General features: G+C 44.5%; 1 protein-coding gene across 1 annotated transcript in view; it reads right to left on the reverse strand.

The window, feature by feature from the left end:
- LOC115481447 (protein mono-ADP-ribosyltransferase PARP10-like) overlaps nucleotides 1-24,953 on the reverse strand; it is an 82,211-nt gene that overhangs the window by 16,722 nt on the left and 40,536 nt on the right. The window contains 2 exon segments of the mRNA XM_030220575.1: nucleotides 14,948-16,045; nucleotides 19,267-19,390. Of these exon segments, the coding sequence (XP_030076435.1) occupies nucleotides 14,948-16,045; nucleotides 19,267-19,390 (1,222 nt within the window).

Raw genomic sequence — 24,953 nt, forward strand, 5'->3', positions numbered from 1 at the left:
GACACGGTCCTTTTTTCGGCAACAAAAGCTTACATCAGGGGTCTAATGATGTCGTCTAGATACAAGGTAACAAATAATCCAATGAGGCAACTGGTATCTCTCCCAAATCTTCCTCGGTGAAAACCGAAGCAAAGAATTCATTTAATCTCTCTGCTATGGTTGTCTTCCCTGAGTGCCCCCTTTTAGACCTCAGTCATCTAGCGGGCCAACTGATTCTTTTGCCAGGTTCTTGCTTCTAATGTATCTAAAAAAGGTTTTCCTATCTGTTTTTGCCTCCAATGCAATCTTTTTTTGCCTTCCTTATCAGCGCTTTGCATTTGACTTGCCATTCCTTATGATGTTTCTTATTAATTTCAGTTGGATCCTTTTTCTGTTTTCTGAAGGATTTTCTTTTAGCTCCATTAGCTTCCTTCACCTCACTTTTTAACTATGTCAGCTGTTGTTTGGCCTTCTTTCCTCCTTTAATACATGGAATATAACTGGCCTGGGCTTCCAGATTGGTATTTTTGAACAGCATCCATACCTGATGTAAATTTTTGACCTCCGCAGTTGCTCCTCTAAATGTTTTTTTTCCACTGTTCTTCTCATTTTATCAGTCTTTTTTTAAAGTAAAACACTAATGTATTGGATTTCCTGTGTGTACTTACTTCAGAGCCGATATCAAATCTGATCATATTATCACTGTTATCAAGCGGCCGCTCCTCTAGTTTTTTTTTCCACCATTCTTCTCATTTTATCATAGTCTCCTTTTGAAAGTTAAATGCCAATGTATTGGATTTCATGTGTATACTTACTCCAGAGCAGATATCAAATCTGATCATATTATCACTGTTATTAAGCAGCCCTAGGACCTTTATCTCCTGCATCAGGTCAAGTCTGGTATTTTTCCTCCTCGTTGGCTCCTGTACCAGCAGCTCCATAAAGCAGTCCTTGATTTCATCAAAGAATGTTATCTCCCTAGCAATGTTACACTTACCCAGTCAATAATATTGAAATCACCCTAATTTCTGATAATATTTCTACATCTGTCTGCTCATCGTGGCCAGGTGGACGGTAGTACACTTCTATTAGTGTCCTTTTCCCCTTTACACATGGAATTTCAATCCATAGGGATTCTAAAGATGCATTTTGCGTCCTGCAGAATTTTAGTGCATTTGATTCAAGGCCTTCGTTAACATACAATGCTACCCCTTCACCAATTCGATCCACCCTATCACTACAATATCATTTGTACCCTGTTATGACAGTGTCCCACTGGTGATCCTCCTTCCACCAGGACTCACATGCCTATTATATCTAATTTTTTTCACTTACTGCCATATATTTTAACTCTCCCATCTTATTTCTTAGGCTTATGGCATTTGCATATAGAAATTTCAAACTACATTTGTTGTTCCTATTTACTTCTTGCTTAGCACTTGACAATTTGCAATCTTAAAACTATTTCTGCTTTTTATTTAAAGACACCTGGAGGCATATTTTCAAAGCACTTTGGGAGGCTAAGTTCCATAGGTTTCTATGGAACTTTGGGAGGCTAAGTGCTTTGAAAATGAGCCTGATAGTCTACTATGGTCTCTATTGCAACCTTGCTATCGGGATACTCTATCGTTCCTGTTTTGGTAATATCTTTGAAATATACCTTTTTCCGAACCATGCGCTTTTGAACGACTGTCGGCCTTCCCCCAGTTTCTAGTTTAAAAGCTGCTCTATCTCCTTTTTAAATGTCACAGCCAGCAGCCTGGTCCCACCCTGAATAAGGTGGAGCCCATCGTTCTGGAACAGGCTCCCTCCTTCCCCAGAATGTTGCCCAGTTCCTTATAAATCTAAAACCTTCCTTATGGCAGCATCATCTCATCGAGACTCCAGAGCTCTGCCTGTCTCTTTGGCCCTGCGCACAAAACAGGGAGCACTTTGGAAAATGCTACCCTAGAGGTTCTGGTTTTGAGCTTTCTACCTAAGAGCCTAAATTTGGCTTCTAGAATCTCCCTCCCACCTTTTCCTAGGTCAGTGGTACCTACATGTACCAAGACAACTGGCTCCTCCCCAGCACTATCTAAAATCCTGTCTAGGTGATGCTTGAGGTCTGCCACCTTCGTACCAGGCAGGAAATTGACCAGGTGATCCTCATGTCCACCAACCACCCAGCTATCTACATGCCTAATAATCGAATCACCAATTACAACAGCCATCCTAACCCTTCTCTCCTGGGCAGAAGCTCCCTGGAGACACATCCTTGGTGCAAGAGGATATGGCATCCCCTGATGGGCTGGTCCTGGCTACAGGATTACTTCCAGCTTCACCAGGTGATGCTCTCCTTTTAGGAGATCTCCCTCTTCTAAGGCAGCACAGGGTCTGCCAGATTAGAGGTGGGACTTCTCTACAACATCCCTGGAGGCCTCTTCTATGTAACTCTGAAGCTCATTTTCAAAGCACTTAGCTTCCCAAAGTTCCATAGAAACCTATGGAACTTAGCCTCCCAAAGTGCTTTGAAAATATGCCTCTCTGTCTCCCTCAGCTCCTCCAAGTCTGCTACTGTAGCATCTTTGCTTCGAGCACACACATATAACCTCTCACCAACTGGGAGATCATATATGTGACAATCAGTGCAAAAGACTGGATAGTACCCCTCTCGCTGCTGGACTGTTGCCTGCATCTTAGTATTATTGAGTTGTTTAATTAAAATTTAAGGTACTAGGGATATCAGATGAATATAAAGAGCCTTAAGATTATATGCTATAATGTGTAATTATCCTGGAGAGTGATGGCAATTGAAAGCAAATCCTAGCTACAACTGTCAATGCAGCCATTCTAAACATAGTCACCCATTCTCATCTACAACCATGATGAACCAAAACTTGTATACAAGGCAAAGCTTTTTTTTTTTTTTTTTGGGGGGGGGGGGGGGGGGGGCTAGGCCCAAATATACTAAATCACAGTAGTTCAAGTATGTAGGACTACTGCCAGAAAAACTAACCCAAAATATGATTGTAACAGAAAGGGGTACGTTTGCCACATTAAACACAATTTTATACGAAATACTGGACCACTAACTCTATTTGAAGCTCCATTTTCACAATCCTTTCCTCCTCCTAACTCTTGACAGGAGATGGGAATCACCCAATCAGCACTCTCCTTTTAGACCACCAAGGAGGGATGCAGGGACGGAAGATTCTGCTGTTGTGGGGCCATTTCTTCTCTGGAGGAGGGTCAGGAGGCAGGGAGGGAAGAGATCTAGTTGCCAGGGGCATTCACAATTTCTAATAATTTAGTAGTTCACATCTACAGAACATTTGTGGTCAAGAGTCTTTTTACTCAAATACCCCCTCAATCCCTGCCCCAGCTCATTTTCCTCCCTGCCCCTTCTACTCTCATCACCTCTCTCACCCGTCCCTCCCATTTCTCCTTATTTACTTATTTGGAATTATTCTATATTGCCCACTGGCTCACTCACCTTCCTTTCACAACCCTTTTCCCTTCCTCTCCCTCTTATGACCCCAGTCCCCCTCCTTACACCCTTCTCCTCTCCTACATTCTCCAAGCCCAGCTTTTTACCCCTCACTTCCTAAACTGACCGCCGACTTATACATGATCTAGAGTTGTAAGGACTGGATTTCCAAAGCGGGTGCAAATCCTACCACTCTGCGCCACCAGAGGGAGTCCCAGTCACCTGTTATGGAGAAGCAGGTTTGTGTCGGACTGCACATGCACGGACGCTCACATGTGTATCCTGATTACCGTTACCAGATACTTACAAGGGAGTGTACAAAAGTCAAAACTTTCTACAGTGTATTGACACCCAACCCATAATTCAACACAGACAAAAGATAACAAATCAAATTATGTAATCAGAAAACAGCCAAAAGTATATAGAGCCAAGACAGAGGCCTCCCTAAATCAGGGATGCCCAAGATTTTCATGTGCCGCACTACACATTTTGAAATTGCCAAAAGAATCAGAAGGGGGGGGGGGGGGTAGGGTTCCCTAATTTGATGAAAACAGCTTTTCAGCAGAGAGGTGTTAAGGATTCGATCTTCATGCATTTTTTAAAATGGTGGCATCTCCCACCTGTTCCCTCTAACTGTGCGGGAGTCTGCCAGCTGCACTGCTACCAGTAGAGGGGGGGGGGGGGGGTGTGCTTCAGTACACTGTTTTCAATCACTAGAGACGGGCAGGTTACCTGGAGTCCAGCAAAGCTTGCCTATACATCACTAATGAAAATGTGATAGTGAAACAGCACCCCTCAGTGCCAGGGCCCTAGGTGGAGAACTGCTGAACAGCGGTGTCTCCCTATTCCTTAGGTTCCTCATTTGTCTCCCTTCCCACCCTTCCCCTCCCAAATGCCTGCCTCCTTGTTCTTTGTCTGTCCATAAAACTGTCCAGTCCTGTTCCTGCCTTAATCTGCCATGCAGACCAGGACTGGACAGCTCTATGGACAAACCATATGACACAGGCTATTTTATCTAAGCCTCTCCAATAATGCACCAGCCCAACCCCTCACGACTGTAGGCCCCCTCTAATGTGGCAGCTGCCCCCCTTCTAGGTTTAGGTTTATTCATTTAGATTCCGCCCATAACCAAGCGGCATACAGCATAACAAACATAAAATACTAATAAAGTAAAACACCACAACACACACAAGACATCAAACATAACACAAAATCCCCACTATCTGCTTATAAAAAATTGCACCCCTGCAAAAACCATCTAAAAAACCAAATCAGACTGTGTGTTTTTAAAGGTGGGGTAGCTTTGTAGAGACTTGGAAAATCCTGAAAAGAGAACACTTGCTTTGGAGTGCTGCCAGAGAGCTAAGCTTTGAATTTATATATCTTCAGATCAGTGGCGTAGCTACGTGGGGCCTGAGGGGGCCGGGGCCCCCGCAGATTCACCCCAGGACCCCCCTCCCGGCGAACCCGCCCCCGCCGCCGCCTACCTTTACTTTTGCTGGCGGGGATCCCACTCCCCGCCAGCCGACGTCTTCTCAGTCCTTCCTGCTCTTCAATTTGTTTGCTGACATCCTGCACGTAATTGTACGTGCAGGACGTCAGACTCAGAGAACAGTTCTGTTCTCTGAGTCTGACGTCCTGCACGTACAACGTGCAGGACGTCAGCAAACAAATTGAAGAGCGGGAAGTGACTAAGAAGAAGACGTCGGCTGGCGGGGAGTGGGATCCCCCGCCAGCAACAGTAAAGGTAGGCTGCAGCGGCGGCGGGTTCGCGGCGGGAGGGGGGGCGGCAATGTCGGCGGTGGGGGGGGCGGCGCCGGGGGGGGGAGGGCTAAAATGTGCCCCCTCTCCCCGGGCTCGGACCCCTCTCCCACGGAAGGCTGGCTACGCCCCTGCTTCAGATTATTGTTTGGCTTGATTCATAGATTCTAATCTGCTCTTACCTGTGTCCTTCTCTTAATAGCTCCTTGTTAATCTAATTTTCTCTCAATCTATTCTATTAAAGAAAAAAAAAAAAGCACCCCCCCTTCTGTCAGGATTGCTGAGATGCTGGACATACTTAGATTAATATGAAGCCAGCTTCTGCTAACTCCCCCCTCCCTCAGGAATCCCTGAGGATGGCAGATGGACCAAATGTTGCCAAGCTGCCTTCTAGCCCTTTGTTTCTCAAGTACCCCTACTTAACATACCTTTGTCCTCTCTGGGCATCTGGGAACAATGAAAGCCAGATAGATAGGCTCCACTTCAAAGATTAAAACCTTTGAAAATGCTCACCTTCCTGACATCAGGAAATTAAACTGGAGTTTGCAAAGGAAATAGATGATAAAGGCTGGGAAGGAAAGAAGTTATTTGACCCATCTCTGTTCCTGTTAGATATATATAAGTCAGAGCACATGGCTCTGCTCTTCTTCTCTTTCTTTCTTTGCACACCCCCATCTTGAGCCCCAGAGCTCCTGGCTCTGCTCCCCCCTTCTCCTTCAGCCCTACCCCAAGGCTCTCTTTTTTCCCTCTGAACACCCCTATCCTTACCTTTCTCTCATTGATTCCCATCTAAACACACACACAGATACAGCATTGTAATACTTATCTGTACTAAGTGCTGTGAGCCTAAATATGTAAATACAATATACGTTCTATATATATACAAACCCGTGTGGATTGTGTATTGTTGGGAACCCACTGCCTCTACGAACTGGAACCGGGACCATAACTGGACAACGAATGCGGACACCTTCCTTTTCATTTGCAGAGGTTCTGGCCTCTAAAAGTTGCTCTCTCTCCGTCTTCATCCTGACTTTATAGTCCCTCTTGCTCACTCCTCTCCTCCCTCCCCCAGGTTAACTCTCCCTATATAGGAACATCATGAGACAACTATCTTCAATAAACCCTACATTGGTCAATCCTCCTAAGTGATGTGTGTGGGAAAGAGGAGCCCAAACCATAGTTATGTGATTCAAGGTTCTACATTAGGAATCAACGCCCAGGAAAAAGATCTAGGTGTCATTGTTGATATGTTGAAACCCTCTGCTCAATGTGCAGCGCTGGCTAAGAAAGCAAATAGAATGTTAGGTATTAGGAGAGGAACGGAAAGCAAAAATAAGAACATTATTATTCCTTTGTATCACTCAATGGTGTGACCGGACCTCGAACACTGTGTGCAGTTCTGGTCACTGCATCTCAAAAAGATATAGTGGAATTAGAAAAGGTAAAGAGAAGGGTGACGAAAGCGATAAAGGGTATCCATGAGACTTCCCTATGAGAAAAGGCTTCAGCTTAGTGAAGAGACGGCTGAGAGGAGATATGATAGAGGTATGTAAAATACTGAGTGGAGTGGAACAGGTAGATGTAAATTGTTTGTTTACTCTTTCCAAAACTTCTAGGACTAGGGGACACGCAAAGAAGCTATAAAGTAGTACATTTAAAATGAATCAGACAAAGTATTTCTTCACTCAACGTGTAATTAAACTCTGGAATTCATTGCCAGAGAATGTGGTATAAGCAGTTAGCTTAGCGGGGTTTAAAAAAGGTTTGGATAACTTCCTACAAGTCCATAAGACATTATTAAGATGGACTTGGGAAAATCCACTGCATATTCTGGGATAAACAGCATAAAATCTGTTTTACTGTTCTGGGATCTTGCCAGGTACTTGTGACTTGGATTGGCCACTGCTGGAAACAGGATACTGGGCTTGATGGACCTTCAGTCTGTCCCTGTATGGCAATGCTTACATCCCTTAACACAGTTCACCTTTTCACACTTGTGAATCACATAAACATGAATTCCATTCAATGTAATATATGTTGTGCTTTAGTCCTAAGGCAAACCATCTGGAACCTTACAGCTTGCCCCATCTGTCTCCAAACATCAGCTATAAAAGATGAAATCAATAACCTCAAGAAGGAATTAGCTACAATTAAGGAAGCATCCAGGACTACTCAATTCCAGTCAATTTACCAGCAGTAATGCCACAGCGAATAAAGCAACAGAGGAATAGATGGGTCATAGGAGGCTCAAGTAGATTAAGACATGCGACACTGAGGCATTCACTCTCCCAGCCCTCCCTTATATAATTCCTTTGCTGCATTGGAGCATTATGATGCTCAAGAAGTACTGATGTGGAACCAGAGGCAAGGAATGTAACACAATCCAAGAGAGCCCCAAAATAATAAAAGATAGGTGCAAAGCAGTAAATTCTTACTGCTAGGAGACTGTTATCAGAGGCATTAACTTAGGAACACAGTTCAAAGGACCCAACCTAGTGAAATGCCCTCCAGGATCCTCAGCTACCAGGAGTACCAATCAAATAATGGAACGTGATCTGAGAGGAGAGTAAGGATTTTAACACTGATGTTGTAATCCTCTTGGGAGCAATAGCAAGTTTGGAGCACAGAGAGCGTACCGAAGCTTGGGCAGGGATTGAAACCTTTGGTTCGGACTGCAGCTTTCTCTGAAGTTATTCCTACATGCAGGGCCGCCGACAGACTGGGCCTGGGAAAGGCCGCCCCCGGGGCCCCACCCCCTCCACCCCCGTCCGCCACCAGGCCGGGCCCCCTGCATTGAAATCACAGCGCCTCTCACCTCCGTGTGAAAGCACTGCAGGCAGCAGATGGTCTCCCTTCGGCCCTCCTTCTCTCCTTTTGTCCTCCCCTCGCGGAAGTTACGTCAGACGAGGGTGGGACACAGGGAGGGAAGGAGGCCCAAAGGGAGGCGATCTGCTGCCCTGCTGCCTGCAGTGCTTTCACACGGAGGTGAAAGGCACTGTGATTTCAATGCAGGGGGCCCGGCCTGGTGGCAGACAGTCGACGACGGAGGGCGGGTGGGACTGCAGCGCCGGGCCCCCCTTGGAGGCCTGGACCGGGGAATTTTGTCTCCCCTGCCCCCCCCTTTCGGCAGCTATGCCTACATGTGGGAAGGGAAAGTAAAAACAATGTAAAACTGAGGAGTTCAATAAGTGGCTTGAAGCTTAGCAATAAGCACAAATGCTCATAGCCTAAGTAAAAATGTTCAAGATCTGGAAGCACTAGACGAGAATTTATGAGGCTTAGTCTTACTCACCTACAAATGCACTCGATCTGCAGCCCCTCCTTACCTCTCTACCCTCATCTCCCCTTACGTCCCTACCCATAACCTCCGCTCTCAAGACAAATCCCTCCTTTCAGTACCCTTCTCCACCACCTCCAATTCCAGGCTCCGCCCCTTCTGTCTCGCCTCACCCCATGCCTGGAACAAACTCCCTGAGCCCATACGCCGTGCCCCCTCCCTACCCATCTTCAAATCAATGCTCAAAGCCCACCTCTTCAATGTCGCCTTCGGCACCTAATCACTACACCTCTTCTCAGGAAATCTTAACTACCCCAACTTGACATTTCGTCCTTTAGATTGTAAGCTCTTCCGAGCAGGGACCGTCCTTAATTGTTAATTTGTACAGCGCTGCGTTAACCCTAGTAGCGCTCTAGAAATGTTAAGTAGTAGTAGTAGTAGAATGCCCCAATCTATCCACCCTATCAGATTAACTGTTCACTCGTCCTCTAGATTGTTCACTTGTCTTTAGATTGTTCTCTTGTCTTTTAGATTGTAAGCTCTTTGAGCAGGGACCGTCCTTCTATGTTTAAATTGTACAGCGCTGCGTAACCCTAGTAGCGCTAGAAATGCTAGTTAGTTAGTTAGTTAGTTAGTAGTGGCTTTAGGTGCTTTATTTGTGTTAAAATTTCCATGTCGCTGCATTGTATCTCTTGATTCAGTAACTTACATGTTTCTTGATCCCCTCAAAATGAAACTTTTCATTAGTTCTAGAGAGAATAGTGGAACTCAAACCTGAATGTTCAATAGGCTTATCAGTGATATCCGGCTGTGAGAATATTGCATGCTACCGCTCCTAGGACATTATTTGTTATATATATTCCTTAAAAAAAATTTTTTCCTTGTATCTTGCCTCGACTTTATATTGTGGTCTAAAAGAATGTGATTTATTTCCTCAAATTGTGAATTTACTTTATGATATTTGCTTTTTCTGACATTTTAGTTGTAATGACTGAATGTAAAATAAAAGTTAATAAAATAAAATAAAATAAAAGATCTGGAAGCACTGATGTTTGAGGAAGACTTGGATATTGTTGTTGCTATTACAGAGACATGGTTCAATGATTCCCATGAATGGGATGCAAGCATAATAGGCTATAATCTTTTTAGGAAGCATAGGAAAGCTTGAAGAGGTGGATGAGTGGTGCTGTATGTGAAAAACAGTATCAGAGCCGCTGAAATGAAAGGAACCTGGGGAAAGGAAGGAACTATATGGATCATCCTAGAAAGAGAACATGGAATCTGTATCCACACAGGTGTTATCTACAGACCTCCAGCACAATGGAGAAGCTGGACAAGGATTTGATAGAAGATATTCATAAGCTTGGTATGAAAGGGGAGGCGCTATTGTTGGTAGATTTCAACTTGCCTGATGTGGATTGGAACGTCCCATTGGCAGAATTGGAAAGAAGTACAGAGATTGTGGATGCCTGTCAAAGTGCCTTGCTCCGACAAATGGTGATGAAACCCACAAGGGAAGTGACGCTGGATCTAGTGCTCACAAATGGAGACAGTGTTTCCATTGTCCGGGTGAATGATCACATAGGCAATAGTGATCATCACACATCATGGTTTGATGTAAGAGTGAAAGCGGAGTGCAGATGCACAAAACTCAAAGTACTGGATTTCAGACGTACTGATTTTGGGAACATGGGGGAATACCTGAAGAAGTTGCTGGTGGAAAGTAAACAAAACAAAATAAACAGGAATCCTGCAGCTCAAAAAATAAGGGCAAAAGAGGCTTCATTCAAGAAATACAGAAGAACACAACAAGAGTATCATGGAAAGTTTACAAATTAAACTCAAAGAAGCAAAGAGAGAAATATTGCTAGCGAAATAATGGCTAAAGATGTAAAGAGAGGTGACAAGACCTTTTTCAGCTATATTGGGGAAAGGCGAAAAGACAAGAATGTAATTTTAAGACAGAAAGATGCTGAGAATGGCTATGTGGAGAGTTATGAGGATAAAGTAAACATGCTGAACAAATACTTCGGTATTCAAGGAAGAAAATCCTGGAGAAGGATAGCGGTCAGCAGTCAAGGAGCTTGAAAATCTGAAAGTGGACAAAGCTATAGGGCTGGATGGGATACATCCCAGGATACTGAGGGAGCTCAGAAGTCCCAGCAGGACCTCTTAAGGATTTATTTAACAGATCTTTAGGAACAGGAGAGGTTCTGCAGAATTAGAGACTAGCTGATGTGGTCTTTCTTCACAAAAGCAGAGAGAGGGAAGACGTGGGAAACTACAGGTTGGTAAGCCTCTCATCAGTGGTAGGAAAAATAATGGAGTCGTTGCTGAAGGAAAATATAGTTAATTTTCTAGAAGCCCATGGGTTACAGGATCCGAGGCAACATGGCTTTACCAAAGGAAAATCCTGCCAAACGAACCTGATCAACTTCTTTGACTGGGTAACCAAAAAAATGGAAAAAGGACATGTGCTAGATGTAATCTACTTGGATTGCAGCAAAGCCGTTGATACAGTTCCTCACAGAAGACTCTTGAATAAGCTCAGAGAACTGAACTCAAAACCCAAAGTGGTGGGCAGTGGTAAATGGAATCCGCTTGGAGGAAAGAAAGGGGTCAGTGCTGGGGCCAATTCGGTTTAATGTGTTTGTGAAAGAGACTGCTGAAGGGTTAGAAGGAAAAAAGTTTGCCTTTTTGCAGATGACACAAAGATAAACAATTCAGTGGCTACTCTGGAGGTAGAAGAAACCATGAGAAGGGATCTCCAAACGTTGGAAGAGTGCTAGGTCTAGTAGTTAAAATTTAATGCAAAGAAGTGATGCACATGGGGTGCAGAAAACCAAACGATGTACCAGATAGGAGGGGAGAGATTGGTAAGCTCAGTCCAGGAGAGGGACCTCAGGGTGATGGTGTCAGAGGAACTCAAGGCGACAAAACAATGCGACAAGGCGGTGGCTGTGGCCAGAAGGATGCTAGAGAGGGGTATTACCCACAGAAGAAAGGGAGGTGTTGATGCCCCTGTACAAGTCATTGGTGAGGCCTCACTTGGAGTACTGTGTTTAAATTTTGAAGGCTGTATCTTGCTAAGGATGTAAAAAAACTTGAAGTGGTTCAGAGAAAAGTGATGAAAATGATATGGGGTTTGTGTAGCAAGATGTATGAGAAGAGACTTGCTGACCTGAACATGTATACCCTGGAGGAAAGGAGAAACAGGGGTTATACGATACACATGTGCAAATATTTGAAAGGAAAGGCTAAAGCGGCTAGGGCTCTTCAGCTTGGAGAAAAGGCGGCTGAGGGGAGATATGATAGAGGTCTATAAAATAATGAGTGGAGTTGAACAGGTAGATGTGAAGCGTCTAGTTTACGCTTTCCAAAAATACTAGGACTAGGGGGCATGTGATGAAGCTACAATGTAGTAAATTTAAAACGAATCTGAGAAAATTTTTCTTCACTCAACGTGTAATTAAACTCTGGAATTCATTGCCAGAGAATGTGGTAAAGGTGGTTAGCTTAGTGGAGTTTTAAAAAGGTTTGGACGGCTTCTTAAAGGAAACGTCCATAGACCATTATTAAATAGACTTGGGGAAAATCCACTATTTCTGGGATAAGCAGTATAAAATGTTTTGTACTTCTTTGGGATCTTGCCAGGTATTTCTGACCTGGATTGGCCACTGTTGGAAACAGGATGCTGGGCTTGATGGACCTTTGGTCTTTCCCAGTATGGCAATACTTATGTGCTTATGGTTTTAATCCACTAACAAACCTTTTCCAGAGATGGGAAGATGGTAGAACTAGAGGACATAAATTGAGATTGAAGGGGGGCCAACTCAGGAATAATGTCAGGAGGTATCTTCTCACCAAGAAGGTGGCAGACATCTGAAATGTCCTCCTGCAGGTGGTGGAGATGAAAACGGTAACAGAATTCAAAACTGCTTGGTTTAAACACAAAGGAATCCTGTTCAGAAGGAATGGATCCAAAGAAGATTAGCAGAAATTAGGTGGCAACACTGGTAACTGGGAAGCAAAGCCAGCGCTGGGCAGACTTTTACGGTATAGATTTGGGTGGGCTGGAGTGGAGCTTTTCAGGGGCTTAAACAACTACTATGTTACTATTTAACATTTAAAATTAGCAACCCAATGATCAAAATCTCATTGATTCTGCCTACTGTGTGGTTCACAAAGCCACTTCAGATCCATACACCTTAAGAAAGAGATGGGTTTTCAAAAGACGCAAACTGTAATGTATTTTCAGTTGTCCATATCTGCATCGGAGGCTGATTTCACAAAAGAGGTCCAAAATGAACATTTTTATAGCATTACAGGAATACAATTAAAGCAGGGGGTGGAAATGGGGAGGAGCCTGGGGTTATGATGATGCCGGCTCTAAATTAGGTTGCTTAGCTATAATATCAGGCCGGTACCCGCATAACTATGTTTAAAAAATAAAGCCCTCCTGATCTCCCTCCAGGCCACCCTCATACACCAGCACCCCCTGCCATGTTCTTAAGTCCCTCCTGTCCCCCTGAACCACCCCCAACCCCTACCCCTACATTCTGAAAGGCAGCCTCAAAGGGGCAGGAGTGAGAGGACTGCTCCCCTGCCCCCAAAGACCCTGCCGGACCACCAGGGAGACAGGTAGGATGGAGTGTGTGGGGGGGGGGGGGGGGGGGGAGTAGGAGGGAGGCCAAAAGGGGCATTGGGAAGGTTTTACTAATATATTCTATATCTATGTAGTTAGTTACTTAGTTATGCGGGTCCTGGCCAATATTTAGCTAGGACCTGACCACCGCCACCTGAATATCGGGAGTGGGGGGGGGGGGGGGGGGGGGGGGGGGGCGGACGGACGAGAACTGCCTTTTTGTTCAATTCCTCTACTTATTTAGCAAAGTCAGTTTAGACAATAGTGTAGCCTTTTAAGTCTCTGTTAGGGTTTTATATAGTGTTTGAGTCTAGTTTAATATTTTAGGTTGCATTTTAGAGCTTGGCATAACATCAGTTTAGGGCACCGATACAGAGGCCAGATGCTATAGAAATGATAAGTAGTAATAGTAGTAAACAAAATGAACGGTGGCTAAGAAGTCAGATTTCTCGCTTTTTCCTAAACATGACTCAGGCTCAGTAAGTAACCGCTCCACAGAACTGGTGCTGAAAAAGTTAAAGCTCCACCTTTCATTTTCCCATTATGCAACAGCTCAAACCACCAGCAAGAGTCCAACATGCAAGTAAGGGAGACCAGAGTTCTCCAACTGTTTCAGTTTTACCAGGGGGGCTATGACTGTGAAGTTCCCTCAGCATGGAGATGGTTCTCTGTTTTTCTGTTCCAGAAGCAGCTGAGGAAATTAATTTCCACAAGAGACACTATCATTCTCTTCAAGCTCCAATCTCTAAAAAAGATTAATTTCTATAGCCATGTCCAATGTGATGCATCCTTTTCATCAACCTCAAAAATGTAGTACTTGAAGAGAGTCCGGAGGGAGAGAAAGGAAGGAGAGGGGGGAAGAGACTGCTGCTGCCAGAGACTGTTTTTACTGAAAAAAAGTGGAGAGGAAAAGTGGCAGGAGGGAAGGAGAGAGGAAAGAGACTGCTGCTGCCAGGGACTGTTTTTATTGATGGACTGCAGAGGGGAGTGGCAGGAGAGAGGGAAAAGATTAATCAGTGTAAAATTAACATAAAAATTTTTGAAAAAAAAAAAAAGTTTTAAGAGTGCGCCAAAAAGAAATGTAGGAATTTAAACATCTACGATTGCTAGGTAGGGAGTTCTAGCACTGAACAGCTTGAAATCCATAGGAACTCAAAAATCCTTGAATAATGCACACTTTTTGGTGAAGGAAAATATAATCAGTGCTGGCTTTCTCCTTTGAACTTAACCTCACCCCCCCCCCCCCCCCCCCCCGGCACACATATAGTATATCTGTTTTATTTTATTTTCTTTTGTTGTGACTAATTTTTTAAATTGTAAACTGCTTTGATATTTTACTATGTATTGCAGTGTATTACATTTACATAATAAACAGACCGAAGGTCCATCAAGCCCAGTATCCAGTTTCCAACTGTGGCCAATCCAAATACCTGGCAAGATCCCAAAACAGTACAACACATTTTATGCTGCTTATCCTAGAAACAAGTGGTGGATTTTCCCCGTATCCATCTTAATAATGGCTTCTGGAGGTGCGGTCAAACCATGGCACAATACAAAGGCATTTTTTCATTTTCATTTTCCATTCCTTTTCTAATAATTCCTTACGTTCTATTTGCTTTCTTAGCCACCGCTGCACAGGGTTTCAACGTATCATCAAATTTAATAAACTGTAGCTGTAACTGTTCTATTACTTGAGCTGCCTGTGAAATTCAGGAAGCGTAACTTATTGGGTAAGTCCAATCAGTCTTCAAAGGCTTGGATCTAGCTGGCTGAATTCCTTTGAAAATGGACCTCCCTATGGTTATTATGTTATTACCTGGCAGGATGCTGCTAGCAGATTCCACCCGCTGGATTGACACAGACTGTCCTGTGTCTATATTATACTCTTCCATCCTCTCAAAATCAATTGTGTAGGGTTTGTTATCAAACAATATATCCAGCTCCTTGTGTTGCTGCCTCCAAGCCTGTTCGATGAAGGCGCTGGCAGCTGCAGGGTACGGCACAGCCCGAGTTTGCTGCTTATACCATACCCAATGTACCTCTTTCTGCTGCCCTTCTTGCCTCTCCTGCAAAACTCTGTTCACCAGCCTCGTCAAGTCTCTGGAGGCATAGCTAGGATACTCAAGGAAACCATGGATAACAGCTGTGCTGTGCTCCAGAGAAATTTGCACCGCATGCTTCCGCTGGAGATACGTCAGATACGTCTGGCAGCGCTTAGGCAGCTGCTGCAAGCAGTCATTCTCCACCCTTTCCTCCTTCATCCTTGACTGAATTTCCTGGAGCAGCTGAGCAGTGATTTCATCCTTGTCACAATCCTTGCTGGAAAGGATGGTCAGCTGGGCCTCACTGGCATCCTGGATGGCATCTTTCATGGAGGCTTCTAGTGCCACCTCCAAGTCATCACCCTGAACTGCTGAAGGTAAGCACACCTCCTGCTGGTAGGACTGTAGCGAGATTTCCAAAGCCCTGCGGACTTCCTCATCCTCCAAATTCTGGGTTCTGACATCCATGGAGCGTTGGATAGCAAACAGCATTTGGGCTTCTTCATCAATGTTATCTACCTCAGCATTGGGGGCGAGTGAGAGTTGGATGGCACGTTCCAGGTCTACATCTTCAGCTTGATCAGAGTTTAGGTTATTCCATTCCTTCCCAGTATCATGTGCAAATAGTTCCTCATTCGCTACATCAGGGTTGACATCACTGGCCAGGTCTTCACCAGTTATCTGGTCAGTGTAAAGGTCCAAGTTGGTCTCCTCTTCCCAAGCATTTGTAAGCGGCTCGGTAACTGCTCCTCGAGTGAGCAAAGCAGAAGGATCACTAGTCCCAAGACTCCCAGTCAGCGACGACAGCTCAGACGTCCTACTGGAAAGCTGCTCTTCCATTTTAATGGCGGCCATTAAATTCTTAATTTTCTCTGCAAAGAATATAATACGTAACAATATTATCATGAGCTGAGACCATAATAACCTGAAAAAGCAGTCACAAAAGTGAAACAGTGCAGCAATTACACAGGTGCTCATACAAATATAAGCACCTTGAAAAGGCAGTCATAAATGAAACATTACTACACAATCATAAAAGTGGAATTTTTCTCTGTCTAGCCTTCTGTGATGAGCCTGGAGGAGCAGGGTGTTGGGTAGGGCAAATTACATATCTATTTCTTGTTTTCTAATATTTGGGGGAGGGGGGGGGGGGAGTGGAATTTTTCATGAATGGCTTTCAGCGGTGAGCCTAGAGGAGCAGGGTTGTTAGACACGATACATTACATATCTATGTCTGGTTTTCTTGTAGAGGGGGGAGTGGAATTTCTGTGGTGAGCCTGGAGGAGTAGGGTGTTGGGTAGGCCACATTACATATCGATATCTGGTTTTCTAGTGTGCGTGTTTGGGGGGAGGGGAGTGGAATTTTTCATGTCTGGCTTTCAGCGGTGAGCCTGGAGGAGCAGGGGTGTTGGGTACGCTACATTACATGCTTATGTCTGGTTTTCTAGTTTGGGGGGGGGGGGGGGGGGGGAAGAGAATGGAGTTTTTCCATGTCTAGCTTTCTGCAACAAACCTGAAAGAGCATGGGTGTTGGGCAGGCAGCTGGACTTGGATTCATTATGTACATTATCATATACCAGAACGTTGAACTCCTTACCACCCAAAATAAGAAATATACTAGATTCCGCAAAATCCTCAAATCATTCCTATTCAAACAAACCCTCACAAAGAACAACCATATCTCAAACAACTAATTATTACCTGAATTGGTTATTACTCTATTTACCATTAACCTTCTCTTTGCTTCATGTACTACTTCTCAATGTTAAACATCCATAGCTATCCCAATATGTTTGATACTATATTGTAAAATTGGATTTTTATAACAAGTTACTTTCTTATGCATCCTATACTGTTTATTGTAAGCCACACTGAACTCAAACTTGTTTGGGATAATGTGGGATATAAATGTCACTAATAATAGTATGCATATATAACTACATGGTATGATTATTGCAACATTATTTATTACAAAGGCCAATTTAAAATATAGTTACAAACTAAACAGAGCACTACAACTCATATGATTTGCCGTGCCTCTAAGTACGACAGGGTCACTCCTCTTCATCAACATCAATATTGTTCTCCATTGAATTCAGGATTAATTTTAAAGTCTTAACCTTAACACATAAGGCACTCCATCAACTCCGTCATATCTTGCTGCCTTAACCATTCCTTATGCACCTGTTCGCACGCTGCACTCGCTTGTTGACAATAAACTGGTAAACTAGAGCGAGATGGGAATCTACACAAGTGTCAGCTTTCTAATTTTTTTTTGTTACCAGCACTATGGAACTATTGCCACAGTCAATAATACTGGAAAAGTCTTCTCCTCTGTTCTGTACTGCTCTAAAGACACATTTTTCTTGATTAGAATTTTGGTAACTAATGAGGACTTTATTTTTGGCTCTAAACCTGCAAATGGAATTGCAACTGCATTACCTGTCTGATTTGGTGTGTTTGATTTATGAGTGTTAGGATGTTGTTTAATGTTTCTCTTGAATGAAAGGTATGTTAGTTTCTCTTTCTTATTTTAAATGGAATTCTTTTAGTAATTGCTGTTTTATAATTTCTGTGAACAATTCTGCTTTGCTGTGCAACAAGTTACGGTATAGTGAAATAATAAACGATAAATTGCATATCTGTCTTGTTTTCTAGTGGAGGGGGTGGAGGTATTGGAATTTTTCATGTCTGGCTTTCAGTGGTGAACCTAGAGGAGCAGGGGTCTTTTGGGTAGGCTACATTACATATCTGTGTCTGGTTTTCTAGTTTGGGGGGGGGGGGGGGGGCAGGGCCAGTGCTAGGGCCTCTGGCTACCCCTGCAAACTATCAGATGCTGCCCCCTCTAGTCCAGCATCTCCTTTCTCTCTTCTCCTTTCCCACCTTTCTTCAGCCCAGTGCCAGCTCTTTTTTTTTTTTTACTCGATAGCTTTAATTTATTTGAAAGCTTCCCATATGTACATATAAATATGAAATAAAATTGAGTATCACTAAAACTGCTTAAAACTTATTGTAGCTGGTGCAAACAGCACTAATAAAGGCTATATTTTGTGCTCCTTTCTACACTGTTCTATACAACACAGTAATACATGGCCAAATTTCAGTGAGGATATCCTGTTTACTGATGGGTTCATATTAACTGTTGTAATCTGCTTTGGGAAGCCTGGTGTTATAAAGATTGGAAATAAATTTAAACGCTTTCATTTGGGCACATGGAATCACATCTTCACCTCATTTCATTTTGCAGAAATGCATTATTCTGTTTTGACCATGTTTCAGGGACAAGTGGTTTTCATGAGTCAAAATAATAAAAACAAATATTTTCTTTCATGCAGATCTCATTTATTTAAACATAACTAAATGGGCTATAAACCCCTAATGAAGTCCATCGATTTCCTTATATTTTGACCTTGTGATGAGCGTCTTATACTGTGCCAAAAGCTGCCTGCCCCCCCCCCCCCCCCCCGCCACAGTTGTGGCTGCCATCTCCCTCCTGCATAATAACAACACCCCTCTCCCACACACTATAGTCCTACCTTTTAGGGCCTGCCCACCCTGGTGGTGTAGTGGCCTCTGCGGCTGCAGGGGCAGGAAAGAATCCCACTCTTTTCTGCACGCTGCCACAACTCCGTCTCTTTACTCTATGTCGCGGGCAGCACCCGCATTGTTTTCAAAATGGCTGCAGAGACTGGAAACCTCAGCAGCCATTTTTAAAACACAGCTGTGCCATCCACAGCACAGAAGAACAAAGCAGAGATGAAGTAGTGGCAGCAGGCAGGAAAGAGTGAGATTGTTTCCTGCCCCCTTAGCCGCATAGGCCACTATACCACCAAGGCGGGCCCTGGCCTTCAAGGTAGGTCTTGGGAAGGCTGTAGTGTGCAGTGGCCAGTGGAGTGCAGCGCCAACGCAACAGGTAAACACGGCAGTCTGTGGCATGCATCGAATGCTGGCGCCTGCTTGCCTTGCATACCTTGCTTACCAAGTTCCACCGGCCCTGGGGGGGGGAGGGTGGAGAAGAATGGAATTTTTTATGTCTGGGTTTTTCTGTGGTGAGTTGGAGGAGCAGGGGAGTGGAGTTGGCAGAATTACATACCTATGTCTGGTTTACTGGAATTGTTTAATGAGATTTCCGGATCTTTCATAGTGTAAGTACAAGGAAGGAAATTCCTTTCAAAGTTTGGAGGAGGCATTAGAGGATTCTGGGAATCTAATTCATGCTGTAGAAGAAACATAAGAAGGTACATTAAGTCAAACCGCACTGAGATCCATCAAGCCCAGCATCCTGTATCCTGATGGTGGCATATGCGGGTCAGACGCACCTGGCAAATTTCTAAACATTGATCAAACTTCTCATAGTTCATGTCAGGGGATGAGCAATAGCCCAAGTCTACCAGCTAATCATTTTTTTTTGTTTCAATAGTTTTTTATTAATAAACAACAGAATAAACATTACTTCCACAATTCAAAGCAGACATTTGAATAATTCCTCAATAGTGTACAATGCTATACATCTCTCATTCTAAGCATTCTCTCTTATTAAGCAACTATAAATCTGCAAATGAACAAATACAAACTTTAATTTGTTATTTCTCCCCCCCCCCCACCCCCCCCTTACCCTCCCTCCCCTCTCCCACCACGCATCTATTGCTAACTCACTTGGGTCATGGCTCTTATGTGTGTCCAGAGTTCATCGTTCATATTATAATTTCCTAACCTTTTGTCGGTTAGTTTCTCCATCTCCTCAATTAGGGACAGTTTTAGAAGCCAGTCTTGCTCTGTTGGTGCCTCCTGCTGTTTCCAAAACCGAGCAATGACACTCTTTGCAGCTGTCAAGCACATCCTCTTCAAACGTCTTTGCCATTTAGCTCCTCGTCTGTTCCCTAAGCCCAACAGGCACCACTGAGGCTCACACAAAAAGTTCTTGCCTGTGTGGGCAGTTATCTTTGCAGTAATAGTTTGCCAATACACTTGTAATTTCCCACAGGACCACCAAATATGTAAAAAGGTTCCCACATCCGTTAAACATCTCCAACAATACTGTGAGGCCCCTGGAAACATCACATGCAGCCTATGTGGGGTAAAATACCATCTCGAGAGTACCTTGAAGGCATTTTCTTTCAGCAACACACATGTCGATGCTTTGTTAACTTCCAAAATAATGGCCTTCCACTCATGTACTGTTAATTCCTTCTGCAAATCCCTTTCCCATCTAGTCATATACAAACATTTCTCAAAACTCCTACCCCTTATATATTTATACAACTTAGATATAACTCCCTTCATTGTTCCCAGAGAGCCCCACAAGTTCTCTAATTCTTCATGATCCTCTGGATCCTTTCGTAACCATCCTTGTGTATAAATGTAATGTTGGACCTGTAAATAAAAGAATCTATCCCTATCCAAAACCCCATAATCTTCCTTGAGCTCTGTAAACAATCTCATTTTCCCATCTTCTAATAAATCTCGAAACCTCAATATGCCCCTCTCAGCCCACCTCTTTGCTACCGGATTTCCCAACCCCACCCTAAATGTAGGTTCCCCCCGAATATAAGCATATGTAGATGTATTTCTAGTTTTCCAAAAGCGTGTCCTAAGGGAACCCCATAGTGTCAATAAATGCCCAACAAACGGATTGGTAGTGAGCCTGCCAATAGTGGGGTAAGTTGAGGATGCCCATATTACTGACTGCAGGCTATGCTGCTGCACCATCTCCTGATCCATGTATGCTACCACTGACCATTTATCCTGTCCCCACGTGGATATAAGTTTCAGTTGTGCTGCCCAATAATACCACTCAAGGTTCGGTACCCCTCTCCCACCCAACTCTGTCGACCGCCAAAGCAGCTTCCTACTGAGCCTCGGAGCTCTGCCCCCCCAAATAAACTTCAATATTGCTTGTTGTAGGATCCTCAACTCCCTCCCAGGGACCGCTACCGGCAATGTCTGAAACAGGAACAAAAGTCTAGGCAATACATTCATCCTAATTGATGCTATCCTTCCCCACCAGGACACCCACTTACCCATCCAACCCTCCATATCCTTACGTATTTGATGGAATAACGGTATGTAATTTAGCTGGTATAGCTGAGGGATCTGAACAGGTATTTTCACTACTAAATATTTAATATTATCCCTCCGCAATCTAAAAGGAAATTTACGTGCGAGCTCTTCCATCCTATGTTGTGCTATGGACACCCCAATCATTTCAGATTTGTCATAGTTTATCTTAAAACCAGAAAGCCTACTGAACTCCTCCAACTCTGCCAACAATATAGGGAGATTCAACCCCGGATTGTTTACAAAGAATAGCACATCATCAGCAAATAAAGCCAATTTGTGTTCAGAACCACCTATCATAATTCCTGGAATGTCAACTGATTCCCGCACCCTCTGAGCCAAAGGCTCGATCGAGAGTGCAAATAGCAGCGGCGACAGCGGGCACCCTTGTCTAGTTCCCCGTTCAATCTGGAAAGCTGGTGTATACCCCCCATTGACTTTAATTCTAGCCACTGGCTGCTCATATAACCGCTGTAGCGACCCTATCAACCCCCGACCAAACCCCAGATGTTCCAGCACTTCCCATAAATAGGGCCATTCCACCCTGTCGAACGCTTTATCTGCATCCGTACTCAAAAAAGCCACTGGGATCCCCCTCTGTTGGGCTACCCACATAACATGTAGGGTGCGTCTAATGTTGTCCGCCACCTGCCACCCCATGACAAACCCCGATTGGTCAGTGTGAATCAGCGTAGGCAGAACCTTTCCTAACCTATCAGCAATTACCTTGGATAAGATCTTAACATCTAGGTTTATCAGTGAGATGGGGCGTTAGGAGCCACACACCGCCGGGTCCCTTCCTGGTTTCAAAAGCAGGGAGATCCCTGCTTCATGCATGCTCCCCGGCAACGATTGGCCAGCAAAGCACGCATTCCCAACCCTCAGCAATATGGGCCCCACCTCCCCAACAAAAGTCTTATAGAACCTGGCAGAATATCCGTCCAGGCCGGGCGCCTTCCCTCCTTGGAGACCCTTAATCACCCGTTGAATCTCCTCAAGATGGAATGGGGCCTCTAATTGTTTGCGTTCCAAACTGGACAGCCTTGGGAGGTGCAACTCCCCTAAACTCTTCCTGATTTCTCCCCCCTCTGCCCCCCTCTCACTACGGTATAAGACCTGATAAAATTTTTCAAACTGATCTCTAATTTCTCCATTTCCATAGTACATCTTGTCTCCTGCCCCTTTAATTTTTGTTATTGTGTGGCTCCTTTGTCTATGCCTCAGAAGATTAGCCAGCATCCGTCCAGATTTATTCCCAAATTCATAAAATTTTTGTTGTAGTATCGTACGTAAAAACTCCACGCGTTCTACTTGCAATTTCTCTAATTCCGCCCTGCACTGTCTTAACTCTCTCAGGACTATCCCAGAACCTCCCTCCTGGTGACGGCATTCCAGCTTCACTAGTCGTGCCCGTAAATCCAATTCCCTCTGCTCTCGTTGCCTCTTTTTCCGTGCTCCCCACTTAATGAGATGACCCCTCACCACAGCCTTCAGGGCATCCCACAATGTACCATCCTGAACCTCACCAGTATCGTTCATAAGCATGTAATCCTGAATGACCTGGAGTATATCCTCCCGCACCCTACCATCCCCCAGAATTAGTTCATTTAATCTCCAAAAAACTTGGCGCCTTTCCTCTGTCAGGCCCTTAAGCTCAAGCTCCACTGGGGCGTGGTCTGATGCAGATATGGACCCCACATGTGACTCAGACACTTGGTCCCATAATTGGCGGCTGCACCACACCATGTCAATCCTTGTATAGGTATTCTGGGAACGAGAAAAAAAGGTATACGACCGCTGGCCCGGATGCCTAAGCCTCCAGACATCCACTAAATCTAGATTGGAGACAAGTGATTTTAACTGTGTACAGTGGGCCGAGGACTTATCAACCAGCCCCTTTGAATGATCCATTGATGTCATACTGGTATTAAAATCTCCTCCTAAGATCATCCCCTCTTTCTGAAACTGGAAGAGTTCCTTATGTATCCGGGTAAAGAATTCTCCCTGTCCTGAGTTAGGGGCATATATATTTACTATGGTCACCTCCTTACCATTCAGCTGACCCCTAATCGCCAGGCACCTTCCCAGAGCATCCCTGTATACTTCCTCTGTTACAAATGGGATATGTCTACGGATATAAATCACTAATCCTCCCACCTTACCCCCTCTAGCATCAAAGTGTGAGATACAGTCAATATATCCCCGATGTTTAAGTAGGTGTGCATCCCTCTTTTGAATGTGTGTTTCCTGCAATAATATAATATCCCACTTAAGTTTCTGCAATTCCCGATGTATCAAACTTCTCTTCAATGGGGAGTTCATCCCATTGACATTCCATGACCCAATGCGTAAACCCTTGGTACCCTTCCCTCCCCCCCCTCCCCCCCCCCCCCCCCCCCCCCCCCCCCCCCCCCCGCTGGACTGAGCCTAACGCCGCCAGCTGATGATATTGAGGAAATTACTCCCCGCCGGAGCTCATCACCCTCTTCCCACACAACAACATTTCCCAGACCCCTCCCCCCATATTTCGCATATTTCTGCTTAACTCCCAGAACCCTTTCAACCATTAAACAGACATCCTATAACAACTCCAACATTGCCCCCCACCTATATACCATATTTTCTTAACAATTCCCCATCAAACCCATGAGGTAACTGAAGTCACGAAACCCCCTCACGTCCGTTCAGGGTACTCTGGTCACTGCTGATAGCTGTGTAGTGTTCTCTCTTCGTGGGCGAACTCTCTGCCATGATGGCCCCTTCTTTGTCGTAGCTGACATACTGGAGCTCCCACCCGATGCCGCCGGAGGCAGGTTTGTATATCCCAGTTCAGTAAGGACTTTCCAAGCCTCTCCTAGCGTAACCACTCGTCTGGTGATTCCCTCCGCCGTGAACTGGAGACCAAAAGGAAAGATCCAACGATATCGGAAATTGGACTGCTGAAGATAGGTGGTCAGATCTTTAAATTCTCTGCGCCTCTGAAGGGTACCCAGCGCCAAATCTTGAAACACCAATATTTTATTGTTATCCCAGAGGATCTCACCCTGGGATCTAGCTTTCTTCCATATCTTATCTTTAATAGTATAGTCTTTGAAGCATACTACAATGTCCCTAGGTTGCTGATCTCTCCTGGGCCCCAGACTCCGATGTACCCGGTCAAATCTTATTTCAGACTCCTCCATATTGGTCTGTCCCTCCGTGCCAATATCCAATATTCTAACACAAAGTTCTCGAATCACCTGTGCACAGTCTTTATTCTGGTCCGTTTCAGGTACCCCTTTGAATCTCAAATTGTTCCTTCTGGAACGATTTTCCAGATCTTCCACCTCCAATTGCAGTTTTGCTTTTTCAGCTTGCACAATTGTAAGTGTAGTGCGCAAGCCCTCTATTTCTCCCTCCACGTGCTCCAACGTGTCCTCCACCTGCTCCACCCTGCCTCCGATCTCTCTCACCTCTTTTTGAACGTCTGTGACCGCCTCCCGGATAGTTTTCCGGACCGCCGACATTTCAGCCTTTAAGGCTTTAAACCACCTCGCTACCTCCTGCTTCGTCAGCTCGGTATCACTTTCCAGCTGTTCTACTGGATCCTCCGTTTCGGAGCCAGAATCCGCGGCGGCCATTTTGTTGTTAGCTTTCTGCTGGGACCGGCTCGTGTTCGCCGCCTCGACCTTCTGTGTCGCGGCGAATTTAAACTTTTCCAGCCGTTTTCTTGTCGCCATCGCT

The sequence above is a fragment of the Microcaecilia unicolor genome, chromosome 1 (assembly GCF_901765095.1).
Source record: "Microcaecilia unicolor chromosome 1, aMicUni1.1, whole genome shotgun sequence".
Taxonomy (NCBI): domain Eukaryota; kingdom Metazoa; phylum Chordata; class Amphibia; order Gymnophiona; family Siphonopidae; genus Microcaecilia; species Microcaecilia unicolor.